Source organism: Heptranchias perlo, chromosome 13 (genome assembly GCF_035084215.1).
Source record: "Heptranchias perlo isolate sHepPer1 chromosome 13, sHepPer1.hap1, whole genome shotgun sequence".
NCBI classification, from domain to species: domain Eukaryota; kingdom Metazoa; phylum Chordata; class Chondrichthyes; order Hexanchiformes; family Hexanchidae; genus Heptranchias; species Heptranchias perlo.
Window position 1 is genome coordinate 7,202,830 of NC_090337.1, and position 18,318 is coordinate 7,221,147.

The 18,318-nt window shown below is 41.7% G+C and overlaps 1 protein-coding gene across 1 annotated transcript in view; it reads right to left on the bottom strand.

Annotated features, from left to right (window-relative positions):
- The window catches only part of LOC137331738 (extracellular calcium-sensing receptor-like), a 38,638-nt gene that overhangs the window by 3,996 nt on the left and 16,324 nt on the right, over positions 1-18,318 (bottom strand). Inside the window, exons 3-7 of the mRNA XM_067995724.1 lie at positions 10,822-10,976; positions 9,065-9,356; positions 6,216-7,019; positions 4,117-4,344; positions 2,442-2,565 (exon numbers count right to left, since the gene is read on the bottom strand). Coding sequence (XP_067851825.1) covers positions 2,442-2,565; positions 4,117-4,344; positions 6,216-7,019; positions 9,065-9,356; positions 10,822-10,976 — 1,603 coding nt within the window. The remainder of the gene's footprint in view (positions 1-2,441; positions 2,566-4,116; positions 4,345-6,215; positions 7,020-9,064; positions 9,357-10,821; positions 10,977-18,318) is intronic.

Genomic DNA, 18,318 nt, shown 5'->3' on the forward strand with positions numbered 1-18,318 from the left:
AAGACTGCCCTAGCCTTATACTCCAACCCCCTTGCAATAAAAGCTAACATACCATTTGCTTTCCTAATTGCTTGTACCTGCATGTTAACTTTCTGTGATTCGTGTACAAGGACACCCAAATCCCTCTGAATACCAACATTTACTAGTCTCTCAAGTTTTTTTAAAATATTCTACTTTTTTATTCTCACCAAAGTGGATAATTTCACATTACCCCATATTAAACTCCATCTGCCACCTTTTTGCCCACTCACTTAACCTATCTATATTCCTTTGTAGCTGCTTTGTGTCCTCCTCACAACTTACTTTTCCACTTAGCTTTGTATCGTCAGCAAACATGGATGCATTACACTCGGTCCCTTCTTCTAAGTCATTGGTATAGATTGTAAATAGTTGAGGCCCAATCACAAATCCTTGCGGCACCCCACTAGTTACGGCCTGCCAACCCAAAAATGGCCCGTTTATTCCTACTCTCTGTTTTCTGTCTGTTAACCAATCCTATATCCATGCTAATATATTACTCCCAATCCCATGAGCCCTAATCTTGTGTAACAACCTCTTGTGTTGCATCTTATCGGATGACTTTTGAAAATCCAAATATAACACATCTACTGGTTCCCCTTTATCTACCCTGCTAGGTACACCCTTAAAAAATTCTAATAGATTTGTCAAACATGATTTCCCTTTCATAAAACTGTTTTGACTCTGTCTAACCATATTATGGTTTTCTAAATGGCTTGTCACCACTTCCTTAATAATAGATTCTAGCATTTTCCCTACTACTGATGTCAGGCTAACTGGCCTGTTTTCTCTCTCCCTCTTTTCTTGAATAGCGGGGTTACATTTGCTACCTTCCAATCCACAGGGACCGTTCTAGAATCTAGGGAATTCTGCAAGATCAAAACCAGTGATCCACCATCTCTGCAGCCACCTCTTTTAGAACCCTAGGATGTAGGCCATCAGGTCCAGGCGATTTGTTGGCCTTTAGTCCCATTAATTTCTCCAGTACTTTTTCTTTACTAATATTAATTACTTTAAGTTCCTCACTCTCACTAGACCCTTTGTTTCTCACTATCACTATTTCCGGTATGTTTTTTGTGTCTTCTACTGTGAAGACAGATACAAAATATTTGTTTAATATCTCTGCCATTTCTTTATTCCCCATTATAATTTCTCCTGTCTCTGCCGCTAGGGAACCCACATTTACTTTCAGGACTTTCTTCCTTTTTATATACTTGTAGGAGATCTTACAATCTGTTTTATATTTCTTGCTAGTTTACTCTCATATTCTATTTTCTCCCTCTTTATCAATTTCTTGGTCATCCTTTGCTGATTTCTAAACCCTCCCAATCCTCAGGCTTACTGCTCTTTTTGTCAACATTGTAAGCCTCTTCTTTTAATCTAATACTATCCTTAACTTCTCTAGTTAGCCACGGCTGGACCACTTTTCCCATGGAGCTTTTATTCCTTAAGGGAATGTATATTTATTGAGAATTATGAATTATTTTTTTAAATGTTCACCATTGCTTATCTACCATCATATCTTTTAATCTGGTTTCTCAATCTACCATAGCCAACTCAACCTCATACCCATGTGATTGGCTTTGTTTAAATTTAAGTTTTGGGCTTAACTACATCACTCTCAAACTCAATATGAAATTCTATCATTTTATGATTACAAAAAACATACTGGAAATAGTGATAGTGAGGAACAAAGGGTCTAATGAGAGTAAGGAACTTAAAGTAATTAATATTAGTAATGAAAAAGTACTGGAGAAATTAATGGGACTATAAGATTACTAATTAGCCCTGTCTCAATACATAATACTGGATCTAAAATAGCTTCTGTGCTCATGGATTAGGGACAGAGAGAGGTCAAGAACTTGGATTTATAGCTTTAATGTATTCTCCAGAGTTCCAAAGAGCTTCATATGCAATTAATTATTTTTGAAGGCCAGTCATTGTTGTCATGCAAGCAAATTAAACAGCCATTTCATAAACAGCAAGCTCCCCAAAACAACAATAAGCTGAATGTGCAAAGAGAAGGGGAAAATTGGTATGGATTCTTGCTTCTGATTGCTATTCTACTGGAAGTGCATGTGGGAGGACAGAATCTGGCTTGAATGACTCCTCTTCTACCCTTCCCTCAATGGTTGCATAGTCTGCCATAGAATCGAGCCTTAGCATGAGTTCAATGTCTTCAGCAGGATGGGGAGAACATTGACTGTAAGAGGAAAGAAACACATCTATATTCTCACACATGTGTCACATTGATGATTTCACCAGCACATGTATTCACACACGTGTCACATTGCTGATCTCACAATCAGCCCATTGTATTCACACACATGTGTCACATTGCTGACCTCACCACCAGCACACCGCAGTCACACACATGTGCCACATTGTTGATCTGACCATCAGCTCACTGTATTCACACACACCTGTCACATTGGCGATCTCACCATCAGCACACGGTGTGCAGGTAAAACAACAAACAGGCTGTTCCTTTTTAAGTGTTTTCCATGTGCCAGGAGGACAACTGTCAGAGCAAACTCCACGGGGTACCTGGGATAAAAGAAATAGTATTTTGCTCAATCCAATGATCTCTAAAAGATGAAATCACTTAACGTCACAACATTTGACTATCTTGTATCTGGTTATATTAAAACAGACAGTAGGTACTCTCTACAGCAGGTGACCAAAGTAAGACATGACCTTGATATCTTTAGGCTTCATTTAATACAATTACCAATTAAGAAAAGTATAGTTGTAATTAAAGGAGTAAATTCACCTTTATAATTTAAAAAAAGTAAGAATGTGATATCATCTGGAATGGACATTTTTGTAGCAAAATAAATAGGTTATAAATGGGCATTTAATAAAATTAATTCTTGGGATGTGGGCATTACTGGCAAGGCCAGCATTTCTTGCCCATCCCTGGAAGCCCTTCAGAAGATGATGGTGGGCTTTCTACTTAAATTGCTGTAGTATGTGTGAGATAGGTGCCCCCTCAATGCTGTTAGGTAGGGAGTTCCGGGATTTTGACCCAGCGCCGATGAATTAACAGCTGATATATATCCAAGTCAGGATAGTGTGTAACTTGGAAGTGATGGTGTTTCCATGCACCTGCCACCCTTGTCCTTCTGTATTACATAGAATTGCATGGAATGTACAGCACAGAAGCTATTCGGCCCAACAGGTCCATGCTGGTGTTTATGCTCCACACGAGCCTCCTCCCTCCCGACTTCATCTCACCCCATCACCATATCTTTCTATTCCTTTCTCCCTCATGTGTTTATCTAGCTTCCCCTTAAATGCATCTATGCTACTCGCCTCAACTATTCCTTGTGATAACGAGTTCCACATTCTAACCACATTCTGGGTAAAGAAGTTTCTCCTGAATTCCCTATTGGATTTATTGGTGACTATCTTATAATTATGGCCCTTAGTTCTGGTCTCCCCCGCAAGTGGAAACATCTTCTCTATGTCTATCCTATCAAACCCTTTCATAATCTTAAAGACTTCTATCAGGTCACGCCTCAGTTTTCTCTTTTCTTGAGAAAAAAGCTCCAATCTACTCAATCCTTCCTAATAGGTATAACCTCACAGTTCTTGTATCATCCTTGTAAATCTCTTTTGCACCTTCTCCAGTGTCTCTATGTCCTTTTTATAATATGGAGACCAGAACTATTCATAGTACTCAGAGTGTGGTCTAACTAAGGTTCCATACAAGTTTAACATAACTTCTTTGCTTTTTAATTCTATCCTTCTAGAAATGAACCCCAGTGCTTAGTTTGCTTTTTTATGGTCTTATTAACCTCATTACCTTTCGTGATTTATGTATCTGTACCTCCAGATCTCTCTGCTCCTCTACCCCATTTAGACTCTTATTATCCAAGCAGTATGTGGCTCCCTTATTCTTCCTATCAAAATGTAATGCCTCACAGTTATCTATATTGAAATTGTATGGTGGAGATGCTGAGTTAATGTCCATTAAAATCATGGAGGAATGGATTTCATATGAACCCCTTATGTAATGATACCCTCGGACCCTACAATATAATTCCAAGACCATTGTGTACACTCTGGAGTTAGCAAGATTTAAGATGAACTTACTTCCTTTTTTCCATCTATCCAAATAACATTCTCTTTGTTTATGTATAGCCTTTTCTCGAAGGCTATAAGTCCATCATAATGTCCAATTGTCACCACATGAGCAACACCTTCAGAATTCATCTGCCAGTTTACCAATTCATACAATGGGACCGTATCTAAGTTTTGATCAAAATATATACTTTCTCCATTCTTAGCTGTAAAATTCACGACATACATATGATGAAGTAGCTTCAATAAAGGAGAAAAAGAGAAAATTACTTGCAAGTCATTGGTGAGATCATACTTTGCAACATAACTTATTGTGTGACGTTAAATCAAAATTAGAAATCATTTTTAAACCTCCCCAAAACATACAAAAAAAATCTTTCAGGAAATTGGAAAGCTGGATATAAATGAGTAATCTTTCTTTTTTGAAAAACATTATTTCAGGGTCGTTTTGCTGAGTTGAAGTTTTGTTCTGGTCGAAATATATCTGTGACATTGTGAATATGGCAGGAAATTTTGATCAAAATCAAAAACCATTCTATGAACAGTGATCAGAGGTAATCAACCTCCTGTTTTTACCATGTCATTGACAGACAGCAACTAGAGGAATCCTTCCTTCCTGTCTATATATGAAAAGATTCAGCAAGGAAAATAATAGATACAAATTGCTGGCAAAAGAACCAGAAGAGAGATGAGGTGAAATTTTTCAACCCAGTGAGTTATTATGTCCTGGAATGCACTGCCTGAAAGGGTGGTGGAAGCAGATTCAATAGTAACTTTCAAAGAGGAACTCGACATATACTTGAAAAGGAAAATGTGCAGGGCTGTGGAAAAAGAGCGGGGGAGTGGGATTAATTGGATAGATCTTTCAAAGGGCAGGAATTGGGACGATGGACCGAATGGCCTCCTTCTGTGCTGTAAGATTCTACGATTCTATGATGTTCTGGAATCAGAAAATGCTGCAAATACGCAGTAGATCTGTCATTATCTGTACGAGGAGAGAGAGAGAGAGATTAACCTTTCAGGTGTAGACCTTGCATCAGAACTCAAAGAAAAACTTTTACCCTAAATTATTTTGAGCCCATTATATTCTGCACCCATTGCTAGGCTTGCTACATACAGTCTTGGGTTAAACGCTACATTGTATGCTGAGGGAGAGGATGAGGGTGAGAATTGCTCTGCTGGACATGTCTACCAACATCTAAAATGGGCTTGTGAAGATTTCCTTTGTGGGTTGTTTCTAGTGATGACATTCTAAGGACGTGTTGACACTGCAGCTACCAATCGGAAACTAATAACTGAAGTTCTAGTTTCAGCTAGGCAGAAGCGTGCTTTTTCATTGCTGGGCTCCTGCCTGGGTGTAAGTGTGGGGCAGTCTTGCCCCTGGAAGATCTCTGTAAGTGCTTCTCTCCCGACAACTAAAAATGTATGGGATTGAACTTCCATCCGATTGCCCATCGTAATGTTGGCGGAAGGTCGGAGAAAACTCAGAAAAGCGGCCGAATACTCCGCTCCTCTAGAGTTTCCACTGATTTTCCACTCAGAGATCGGGAGAAACCCCACTGAAATTGGCGGCTTAAATGTTTAGAGTGGGAGGGGAGAACCGCTGTTCTACACCCATTTAAGTTGAGGTTAGATGGGTTTACCAAATGTGCCGGGGTCCAATGGTTCCCTGAATGTCTTTGTAAACCAGGTTTGGATTTACACTCTTTCGAGGCGTCAAAGCGAAGTACCGTGAGGCTGCCCCCCTCCAAAGAGTCTCACTCCACTTCTTTCCAGGTTTACGATGTCAGTTTAGCGTGGGTATGGGGCCAAGTCTCTTGACACTGATGCTAAACTGGGAGCCTTAATGCATCCTTAAGGAGCTATGAAGGTGCAATGTAAATCGAGAGTTAGGGCCAGACCCGGCTCCAGATTTACACTAAAACTTTAGCCCGAGTGCAATAGCTTAGAATCCACATCATGGCTATGGGTGTGAATACAATCTAAAAAAGGGCATTTACGAGACAACTGAAATCTTCAGAAACGTATGAGACCAGAACTTATACCCGACAAAGTCAACTTTCTAAAATATAAGATTTCCAAGAAATCTGTGGAGAATAAGAACGTCCTACCTCCCAAAGGTCAAGTTGCGTATAAGTAAAGTTTGTTTTGGATAGCATGTTGTTGAGCGAATGTGCTATTGCATACACTGCTTTGTATACGTTGTAAGCGATTCTCAGCTGCGATGTATCGGTGTACTGATTATTTACTTCTTCCAACTTTTCCTCTCCAGTACATAGTTTGATCTGAGCTTCACCGTCGATCTGAGTGAGATTTTCCGGCTTTTTCAAGATGCACTGAAACGTGGTTTCCCAAAACTCAGTCACGAAAACGTTTCCAGGGTATTTCGATGGGTGAATTTCAAGGAGAAATTCCTTTAGCCCCGGCAATATTGCCTTCGGGACAGCGAAGCCCAATGTCCCAGCCAGGAATCTCGCGTCCTCTTTGGGAGAGATGTTAGGCATTGTGATCCAAGACTCACTCCCAATCCATTGGATACCGGTCACATTCTGGCGGACGATTTCTTGCAACAAGACTGCCATATCCGCCTGAGCGACAAAGGCAACAATAATATTTGTGGTGGCTTGTTTGATGATGTGGATGAGATTAAGTAGCTTTTCTTTAGAGTCTGTTTTGTGAACGGCCTCGGAGAACGCGATACAAATGCCAAAGCTCTCCATACTTTTGATGATCTCGTCCATTGCCAAGGCACCGTAAGTGGAGTTGCTCCTTATAGTCCCGATCCAATTCCATCCAAAGTATTTGACAAGCTGAGCTAAACCGTCGACCTGGTGATAGTCATTTGGAATCGTTCGGAAAAATGTAGGGAATTCGTACATGTTGTTGAGATAGTCATAAGCGGCGGAGTAGCTGAACTGAGGAATTTAGAGGAAAAGTTAGAAATTCGGATTGCAAAACTGGATTTTAAGCCCTGAATACGTGAATGTCAATCAGAAACACATTTAAACAATCATTGTAAAACGAAGATTATAGCATTAGTCAAAAATATCTCCACTATCCAGAAGGTTCAAGTCAGAAATGTGATGGAATATCACCACTGGATTGGATGGATACAGCAACAACACTCAAGAAGCTCCACACCATCCAGATCAGAGCAGTTTACCGACCAATGCCACTGCACTCAGTATCCAACACCATCATCATGGCGCACTGTTGCTTCAGTATGCACCATCTACAGGATGCACTGCAGCAACTCACCAAGGTTACTTGCACAGCACCTTTCTCCCCTACAGCCTCTACTTCCGAGAACAACAAGAACAACAATTTCATGGGAACACCATTACCTCCAAGTTCCCCTCTAAATCACTCACTGTCCTGACTTGGAACTGTACTACCATTGCTGCATTAAGTGGCTGGATCCAAATCCTAGAATGTCTTACCTAATACCATTGTGGGAGCAAGTATTGCATCAGTTCAAGGAGCAGGCCCATCACCACCTTCTCAGGGCAACTAGTGATAAGCAATAAATGTCGTTCTTGTCAACATCTCAAGAACAAATTTTAAAAAGGCCAGTTCATAAATATTTAACCTTTGTGAATCTATAAATTACATGCTTAATTTCTAAATGTAATGGGTTGTTCCTGAATATTTCAGCTATCAGAATATCAATGTATCTGTGTTAGTACAAATAACATGGGGTGACCTCCTGCGAATTGATGAGGAAGGAAAGACCTTTCAAGGAGACTTTCAAAAAATCCACCACAAGTGGAGGGGGACATTTCTCGATATTTGATATGGTTGGTGACGGTTTGACCTGCTCCCTATCGATGTACCTGCTCTGTATGTGAAACAGAACATTTAGGATTTTACTAGAGACAACGAAGCATTTAAGATATCAGAGCAACTCTACTCTTCACCCCTCCCTTACTGTGGTGACAACCTCTCTTACAAACTTAGCTCCGGAGCTTCAAAATGCCAGTTTTTAGTTGTCTTTATTAAATGTCTTTTAAAATACCTCCTCTTCAGCAGAAGGTTCTGACACACGGTCAAAGATACCAATGGAGTTTATATCTTTACCAAGACATAGGTCAGATCCACAAATCAGAGTTTGATCGACATCTTACATCACCTCCATGGGATTTGATCAAACTGAAACTGTGTGAGGTTTAGATGGTCGCATTTCATGCATTTTCCACGTTATTAATTCCTTCTGGACAATATATAAAGTGAACATATGGGGAACTAAAGATAAACATAGAAACAAGAGTGGGCCATTCAGCCCCTCGAGCCTGTTCTGCCATACAATTAGATCATGCCTGATCTGTATCTTAACTCCATCTACCCAACTTGGTTCCATAACCCTTAATACCCCCCTACCTAATAAAAATTTATTAATCTCAGTTTTGAAATTTTCAATTGACCCCAGTCTCAGCTTGTTGATCCAGTTGGGGGGGGGGGGAGAGGGGGGGGGGGAGTTTCAGATTTCCACTGCCCTTTGTGCAAAAATCAATATGAATTTTTGTAATCACCTTTAAGATAAGATAACGCATCCGACTACGGCAGGAACAGCTCTATGTACCAAGACCTTTTCCATTGTTCTTTCCTCCCCAAACCCCCCTCCCCTTTTCCCTGGCTCTGGACTTGCTTAATAACTGTTAAATCCCTAACTTCCTCCAGTTCAGTTCTGATATGATACGTTAACTATGGTTCTGTCTCCGCAGATGCTTTCTGACCTGCTGAGAGTTTCCAGCATTTTCTGCTTTTATTTCAGATTTCCAGTATCCGCAGCATTTTGCTTTTATTTATATTGTGAGTCGGGTTGACCCGTGTTGGGAATTATATTTCGAAGCAACCCGTCTTTGAAATTAACCAACACCCCTACAATATAAAGGAAGGCCGTTTCTGACGCGACCATCGCCAGTGTACATGGGGAAGGCGCTGGTGCTATAGTGTGTCCTACCATTGTGACATTGAAGGGGGTAATGACTCTCGCCACTGCTACAGATTGCATCGATTCAGCGTCTGTAACTATAGCCGGGATATTAGAGGTTGTTTTGCACTTCGGGTCAGCAAGAGTTTCCTCCTGTCCGCTGATGAGCAGGGTGGTTACTTTGGTCGACATGGCTGGGTCCCCGCAGCCGTCGTGAATCTGGTAGCCCAGCGTAATATTCGGTAGCAGGGTCTGGTTCCTGTTTATTTCCTCGATGGTGTAGATCATGGTCTGGGCAAACTGAAACTGCGTGAAATCAAAACTGTGGGATAAACAGACAAGTTTAGATCATAGGCACCTCCCTTTGTTATTGACCCCAAACTGTTTAAACGGAAGCGGTGTTGAGTGTCCAACTTTGAGTGGAGAGACACTTTACTCGTGTCTTGCTAGTACTTGCACTGACATTACATGGTATTCTTGGAGAGGGAGGGGGGGAAACAAGAATTGCTGCGGCTAAGTGTAGCGACACGCGAACCTGGTCACAAAGACTTGCTGAGCTTGTTTGCCATCAAAGGAAATCTTCGTGAACCCATTTAGAATTTCGCTCCAAAGCAACCACTAACTCTTCCCCGCTTTTGCCTTATAATAAACCGGGCAATGTGGGCTGCTGCTGGCTCTAATCTTCAAGGATCGAAAACAAATTAATTTAAGACAAGGTTGATTCACCTTTTAACGATTTACTTGGTGCAATAGAGGAAGCAATACCCGAATCCGGATTGGCTTAACTTGTAGTTACAATGAGGGGAGAACTGACTGGTGCTATTTGGAAGCACGTGGTAAAAATATCCGTTACCACTTGGTTAGAAAGAAGAAACTAAATATTTTTTAATGTTCCTACACATAGCGACTAAAAGTAATTCTCCTTCTTCCTCCCCCATTCGGCCACCCTGCAGTTTCACTTGTCAATAACGAATTCATAATTAGCGACAGTGGAGTCGGGATATTGTGGTTTTGTTCAAAGGAAAAGCAAACTTGACGGCATTCCAGTGAGAATAGGGCAGAGACCCCAGCAACAGCTGGAAATATCCTTCATTTTGAAACTTGCCAACGTTTTTTGGTGATGCACCCACAGATCCGCTACTAAGGAAACTTGGCAAAACAGGAGGTGGAGAAGGGCAGCGGACCCATCACGCCGCATACAGCGTGGGTTCAGTTGTAACAAACGTTGTACGATGAAATTGGACGCGGGCGGTGATGCAAAACAGGCGGAATCGCACATGCCACATGCCCGATATTCAGTTATTGAAGTCAATGGGACTGAATATGAAGCGGACCGTGTAACAGGCGACCGCGCGGATACTGGCTGTTCTTGCGCCCCGCCCGTGTCCAATTTCACGCCGACATTGTGTTGGATCTGATACTGGTCCTATAATTGGTGTTAATAACTTGGAATGATTAACTTTGAGTGAGCACATGGCTCTTTAACCCTAACCCTAACCCTAATGCACATGGCTCTTTATGTGAGGGTCTGGAAGGTGTAATATGTAGATGTTATCTTCAATACTAAAATCTAAGGACTAGACTTCAGTTTAAGAGCAGTTCTACAACATAATAACCTGCCAGTCTCCATCCCAACCTCCCAACATTTATTAGTCAAAAACATTTGAGATGCAAATCGCTAAACTTATTTCAAGACAAAATTCTTCAACCCCAATGCCCTTCATATTTAACACACTGAACAAAAAAAAAAGATTTTCTTCGTTTCCTATTTGCAAGGACAGACTGACCTTTTACACTCCGGGGGCGCTGGCAGTGATCTGAAGTCGAGAGAATGCTCCTGTCGGTAGTAGTGAATGTTAAATGATCCGCCCAGAACGATATCCCCGTCCTTTGATATCCGAGGTAAGTCAAACTTTCCTCGAAGTCTACAGAGTGAATCATTCTGCCCCAAACCAGGAACAAGCAAGAGATGTATCAGAAACAGAAAGCGACACATTACAATAGACTGGTTACAAAGCCCTGGTCTAAAGTATTCCAGGATGGGTTTATATATCCTTGCAGACTCCGCAGACACGCACACATAGTTGGCCAGCATTGCCATGAATTGATTAAAAATTTCAAACAATTGGAACAATTCCAAAGGAATCAGTTCAAGATTCTGCTCTTGTCTCCAGAGGAGATCAACCCAAATTTGGATCTATTCCTTCGTGAGCGAGATTATTTGGGGAGAACTGCGGAGGGCCGGTTCCATCTGTGTGGCCAAGTATTGTAGGTTCAGCTTGTTACATAGCTACCAGTTAGAGGGCCACGGTGGCCTGACAGTTCCATCGGCCACTTAGTCACTTGTTGGATTGGGCTTACCATTAACTCACTCCGAATTGCTGAGAGTTTAAGGAAACGTGTGGAGCATTCCTGTTGTTAATGTGGATTCACACATACATGGTGACATCCAGATATACAATGTATTGTCACTCCAGTGCATGGTGAAATTGGAGCATATTCACTTCCCAGTGATGATTGAAAAATAAAGTGGAACAGAATAGCACGTGCTTTGATTATTATTTTATAGACAAGTACGTAACAATTCTCACTCCTACATTAATCCAGTAATCACTGGTTTGTTGTAATCTCTTTTTAGCTTCTCCAATGAGCGCCATTAAAAGACTCTTGTGCTGACCCCTTTCATTTTCCCCTTTCTACTAACTTTTGTATTCGGAGGTTGTTGTAGGGAGGGTGTTGGAGGTCATCTCAGATTTACACTTCCTACAAACCAATTGCTTATTCCCTTCTTGTGACTCCAATTCAGTTTATGTAATCGATAAGGTACTGCATTGTAGACTCATGGTTAAGGTCAGAGCATATGGAGTCAGGGGACAGGTTGCAGAATGGATAGTAAGCTGGCTACAAAACAGAAAACAGAGAGTAGGGGTTAACTCCACTGTGAAGGCTGATGGGAATTGTTGGAAAATAGGGATTGTGCTTATTATATACAGAAAGACATGTTCTACTCTTCTCTTGGGGCCAGCAATAGATCTTTTTGTTTGGAGTTTGATACTGATGCTAGCTACTCAGACTGGCAAAAGGAGGGAAGTGGTGTACGCCAGGGATCGGTGCTGGGACCATTGTTGTTCACAGTTTACATTAACGATTTGAATTTGGGAATCGGAAGTACAATTTCATAATTTGCGGATGACACCAAATTGGGGGGCGTAGTTAATACAAAGGAAGACTGCGTCAAAATGCAAGAAGACATTAATAAACTTGCAGAATGGGCATGTAATTGGCAATTTAATTTCAATATAGATAAGTTCGAGGTGGTGCATTTTGGTAGGAAGAATAAAAAAGCCACATACTCCTGGATAATAAGAGTCTAAATAGGATAGAGGAGCAAAGGGATCTAGGGGTACAAGTACACAAATCACCAAAAGTAGTGTCGCAGGTTAATAAGGCCATAAAAAAGGAAAGACAAGCACTAGGCTTCATTTCTAGAGGGATAGAATTGAAAAGCAAATAAGTTATGTTAAACTTGTATAGAACCTTGGTTAGGCCACATTTGGAGTATTGTGCACAGTTCTGGTCTCCACATTATAGAAAAGATATAGAGGTATTGGAGAAGGTGCAAAAAAGATTCACAATGATAATACCAGAACTGAGAGGATATCCTTATCCAGAAAGGCTGAACAGGCTGGGGCTCTTTTTTTTAAAAAAAGAGAAGGTTGAGGTATGGCATGATAGAGATCTTTAAGATAATGAAAGTGTTTGATAGGGTAGACGTAGAGAAAATATTTCCACTTGTGGGGGAGTCCAAAACTAGAGATCATAAATATAAAATAGTTGCTAATAAATCCAATAGGGAATTCAGGAGAAACTTCTTTACCCAGAGATGGAAAGAATGTGTAACATGCTGCCACAGGGAATAGTTGAGCCAAGTAGCACAGATGCATTTAAGGGGAAGCTAGATAAGCACGTGAGGGAGAAAGGAACAGAAGGGCATTCTGAAAGGGTTAGATGAAGTAGGGAGGGAGGAGGTTCATATGGAGCATAAACACCAGCATAGACAAGTTGGGCCGAATGACCTGTTTCTGTGCTATTGTTTCGATGTAACTCGAGATAAATTGGTCAACAGTGTTTCATAGTGGGTGCAGTACGAAGTTATACCTCCAAGCAGCAGATGTAATATTCTCCATAGCAAAGTCTTTCTCCCCCAGAGTGAACTTTCTGTATGTTTCCCAATATACAAACCACTGTCATTTCTAGTTTCTCTTCTTTTATTGTTTGTTTGGGCTTCCACCCATGCATAAGGTGTCAGTGGCTCAGTGGTAGTGCTCTCGCCTCTGAGTCAGAAGATTGTGTGTTTAAGTCCCACTCCATAGACTTGACACATAATCGAAGCTGACAATTCAGTGCAGTACTGAGTGAGTGCTGCACTGTCAGAGGTGCCGTGTTTTGGACGAGACAATAAACTGAGCCCCTATCTGTCCTCTCAGGTGGACATAAAAGATCCCATGGCATTATTTCAAAGAAGAGCAGGGGATATCTTCTTGGTGTCTTGGCCAATATTTATCCCTCAACCAGCATTACTAAAACAGATTATCTGGTCATTATCTCATTGCAGTTTATGGGAGCTTGCTGTTTGCAAATTGGCCACTGCATTTCCTACATTACAACAGTGACTACACTTCATAAAGTATTTACTGGCTGTAAAGCACTTTAGGGCGTCCTGAGGTCATGAAAGGCGCATTTATAAATGCAAGTCTTTGTTTTTCTTTTTCACACCATAACATACACCAATCCTCTTTATTTTGTGCGTTCTCCCGGTACAATCTTTGCCTTTAGCCTGTGGGCTGGTCCAGGGTCATGATTGTCTCCCTGATATAGCTGACGAAGTATTGAGCCCAAGCTTGGTGAGGCTGAAACAAACTCTAACTTAACAGAAATAAAATCACCCAAATGATAGAAGTAACCTTTATTAGTCTAACATTAATCATAAAGTACAAAAATAGATTCTTAAACAATTTTAATTTAAAAAATTTAAACACCCTAATCTTCATCTACATTTTTAAACCATAGAACCATATTCATTCAAAACACAGACAGAGGCCATGTGGCCCATTGTGTCTGTGCTAGCTCTTTTCCAGAGCAATTCAGAGCTATTCCCACTACCCCGAACTCCCTCGTAGCACTGTATCTTCCTCCACTGTCTTTCTCCATTCTTTCTTCTTTTCCATTTTCTATGCTACTTTTGAAAGTTTAATTTTCTGTTTCTGCTTAACTAACAATTGACCTCTTCTATACCTTATTTCTTAAAATAAAAGCCTTACACTGCAACTCTTTATGTAATTTCTTTCTCCCTCCTCCAGGCTCTCACCTCCCATTTTGAAGATATGGACAGACTGAAAGAAGGAATAAACTCAGTGGATGAAATTGATCTTTGCCAGTAGTGCAAAATGAGCAATAGTGAATCGACAGCCTGTTTACATTATGCCTGATTTTCTTTACCATTCAGGTCAATGTAAAAGGATGTTGGACATAGTGTAAAACAGGCTGTCGATTTGGTATAAAGATAGAAAGACTTGCATTTATAAAGCGCCTTTCATAACCTCAGGACATCCCAATGCGCTTTACAGCCAATGAAGTACTTTTGAAGTGTAGTCACTGTTGTAATGTAGGAAACAGGGCAGCAAATTTGTGCACAGCAAGGTCCCACAAGCAGCAATGAGATAATGACCAGATAATCTGTTTTTAAGTGTTGGTTGAAGGTTAAATATTGGCCCAGGACACTGGGAGAACCTCCTCTGCTCTTCTTTGAAACGGTGCCTTGGGATCTTTTACGTCCATCTGAGAGAGCAGATGGGGCCTTGGTTTAACATCTCATCCAAAAGACGGCACCTCCAACAGTGCAGCACTTCCTCAGTACTGCACTAGAGTGTCAGCCTAGATTTTTGTGCTCAAGTCTCTCGAGTGGGACTTGACAACAATCTGGAAGATTTCACAGTCATCTTTCTGGTGCTAGCCCACAAATTGCTAAATTTATTGGATTCAATTTCACAATTATTTTTAGAGGCATAGAGGACAAAAGCAAGGAAGTTATGCTAAACCTCTATAAAGCACTGGTTAGGCCTCAGCTGGAGTATTGTGTTCAATTCTGGGCACCACACTTTAGGAAGGATGTCAAGGCCTTAGAGAGGGTGCAGAAAAGATTTACTAGAATGGTACCAGGGATGAAAGACTTCAGTTATGTGGAGAGACTGGAGAAGCTGAGATTCTTCTCCTTATAGAGGATGAAGGGGAGATTTGATAGAAGTGTTCAAAATCATGAATGGTTTTGATAGAATAAATAAAGAGAAACTGTTTCCAGCGGCAGAAGGGTTGGTAATCAGAGGACACAGATTTAAGGTGATCGGCAAAAGAGCCAGAGGCGACATGAGGAAACATTTTTTTATGAAGCAAGTTGTAATGATCTGGAATGCACTGCCTGAAAGGGTGGTGGAAACACATTCAATAGTAACTTTCAAAAGGGAATTGGATAGATACTTGAAGGGAAAAAATCTACAGGACTATGTGGAAAAATCGAGGGAGTGACTAATTGGATAGCTCTTTCAAAGAGCCAGCACAGGCACAATGGTCTGAATGGCCTCCTCCTGTGCTGTATCCACTATGATACTATGAACTGCCATGGTGGGATGTAAATTCATGACTTCTTGGTTGCTAGTCCAATGCCATAAAATCTAGGCTACTGAATGCTTGCAAGAATCTAGGTATAAAACCATTGTGCCTCAGCTTCCAGTAACCTATACCTATCTATCTATTGATACAGATATATATATATATATATATATAAACTAGCCATCTTAGGGCATGAAATTGCACTCCCTTACTCTGCTGGCACAGGCACAGAGTGAGCGGAACATAAGGAATGTCACCCCTGTCACCCCAGCGCCAGATTCCATGAAATACCAAAATCCCTTGCAAGCTTGTCCAGTATTTCTGGTTTACATAAGAACATAAGAAATTGGAGCAGGAGTAGGCCAATCGGCCCCTCGAGCCTGCTCCGCCATTCAATAAGATCATGGCTGATCTGATCCCAACCACAAATCTAAAGAACACAAGAAGTCGGAGCAGGACCCGGCCACATAGCCCCTGGACCCTCTCCGCCACCCACAGGGCATTGACCGATCCGAACTCAGCTTCATGTCCAATTTCCTGCCCGCTCCCCATAACCCCTAATTCCCTTTACTTCTAGGAAACTGTCTATTTCTGTTTTAAATTTATCTAATGATGTAGCTTCCACAGCTTCCTGGGGCAGCAAATTCCACAGACCTACCACCCTCTGAGTGAAGAAGTTTCTCCTCATCTCAGTTTTGAAAGAGCAGCCCCTTATTCTAAGATTATGCCCCCTAGTTCTAGTCTCACCCATCTTTGGGAACATCCTTACTGCATCCACCCGATCAAGACCCTTCACAATCTTATATGTTTCAATAAGATCGCCTCTCATTCTTCTGAACTCCAATGAGTAGAGTCCCAATCTACTCAACCTCTCCTCATATGTCCGCCCCCTCATCCCCGGGATTAACCGAGTGAACCTTCTTTGTACTGCCTCGAGAGCAAGTATGTCTTTTCTTAAGTATGGAGACCAAAACTGTATGCAGTATTCCAGGTGCGGTCTCACCAATACCTTATATAACTGCAGCAATACCTCCTTGTTTTTATATTCTATCCCCCTAGCAATAAAAGCCAACATTCCGTTGGCTTTCTTGATCACCTGCTGCACCTGCATACCAACTTTTTGATTTTCTTGCACTAGGACCCCCAGATCCCTTTGGTTTGCTGTTGTCTATTTTCTGTTTTCTCGGTGCTTCCCCCTTGGTGAGATTAGACTAGATATTAGGTACAATTTCCTCCATAGAAATGAAAATCTGGTGGGAACTATAGTGGGCCATCTGCTCCGCCAGATTACCGCCCATGCGGTGAATCTACCCGAGTGTGTCCTGCTACCCAATCTACTGCTTCTTCTACATGCTACCCTGGTGAGAGAAGGAAGTGAAGTTCCTCGCTGCCTAATGTTCCAGAGGGATTCCTGGGATGGGGGTGGCTCCTTCAGCAGGGTCATCAGCAACGTCCAGAGTTAATTCCTGAAGGAGCGTCAACATCTGGAGAATTGGAGTGGGGTTGGTGGGGGGAGTGATCATCCAGTTCTCAGCCTCTTTCTTCTGCTGCGTGCTTCCTCGGTCTGTAATGAAAAAAAACAGTCCTGAATAACTGACTGTTTCCTAAGGGTGACCGCAGCTAGGGGTAATTGGACACTGTGTTCCCCTAGACTGGAGTTCCAGAACAGAGAGGGTGCAAAATGGGATGGGGAGAGTCTTTAATTGGCCTAACCACCTTCAGTGAAAGGGCTACAGATGTATAAGTTAAGAGTTTTCCATGAGAGTCTGCTTCTGATTACAACAACTACAATTTGCATTTATATAGCATCTTTAACTTAGTGAAACATCCCAAGGCGCTTCACAGGAGCGTTCAAATAAAATTTGACACCGAACCACATAAGGAGATAATAGGACAGGTGACCAAAAGCTTGATCAAAGAGCTAGTTTTAAGTAGCGTCTTAAAGGAGGAGAGAGAGGTGGAGAGGTGAAGAGGTTTAGGGAGGGAATTCCAGAGCTTCGGTGCTAGGCAGCTGAAGGCACCGCCACCAATGGTGCAGCAATTAAAATCGGGGATGTGCAAGAGGCAAGAAATTGGAGGAGCTCAGATATCTCGGAGGGCTGTAGGGCTGGAGGAGGTAACAGAGATAATGGGGGTGGGGGGTGGGTGCGAGCCATGGAAGGATTTGAATACAAGGATGAGAATTTTAAAATTGAGGCATTGCTGGACCCGGAGCCAATGTAGGTTAAGGCAAAAGTATACGTGTGCTACTTGCATGGCACTGCAGAGCACTTTAAACAGATAAGTAGTCGACTCACACACATGGAAAAGGTGGTGGGACTATTTCTTCCTTATGTTTGTGTAGTGGTTACGGTGATGCGCTATCAATCCAGTAGTCAAGTGCTTAAAACTCTTCGTTGAAAATTATGAACTTGAATTTAATTATCTGGTCATTTGTAGGCAGGAACCAGGAAAAATAACCTTGAAAGTTGTCAGATTGTCACAAAAACCCAAGTGGTCAAAGAATGTCCACCTGCCACCCCTATCCATGGGACTACATGTGCTTCCAGCCCCACACTACATGGTTGACTCTTAAGAGCAACTAGGGATGGACAATAAATGCGGCCTTGCCAGTGTCG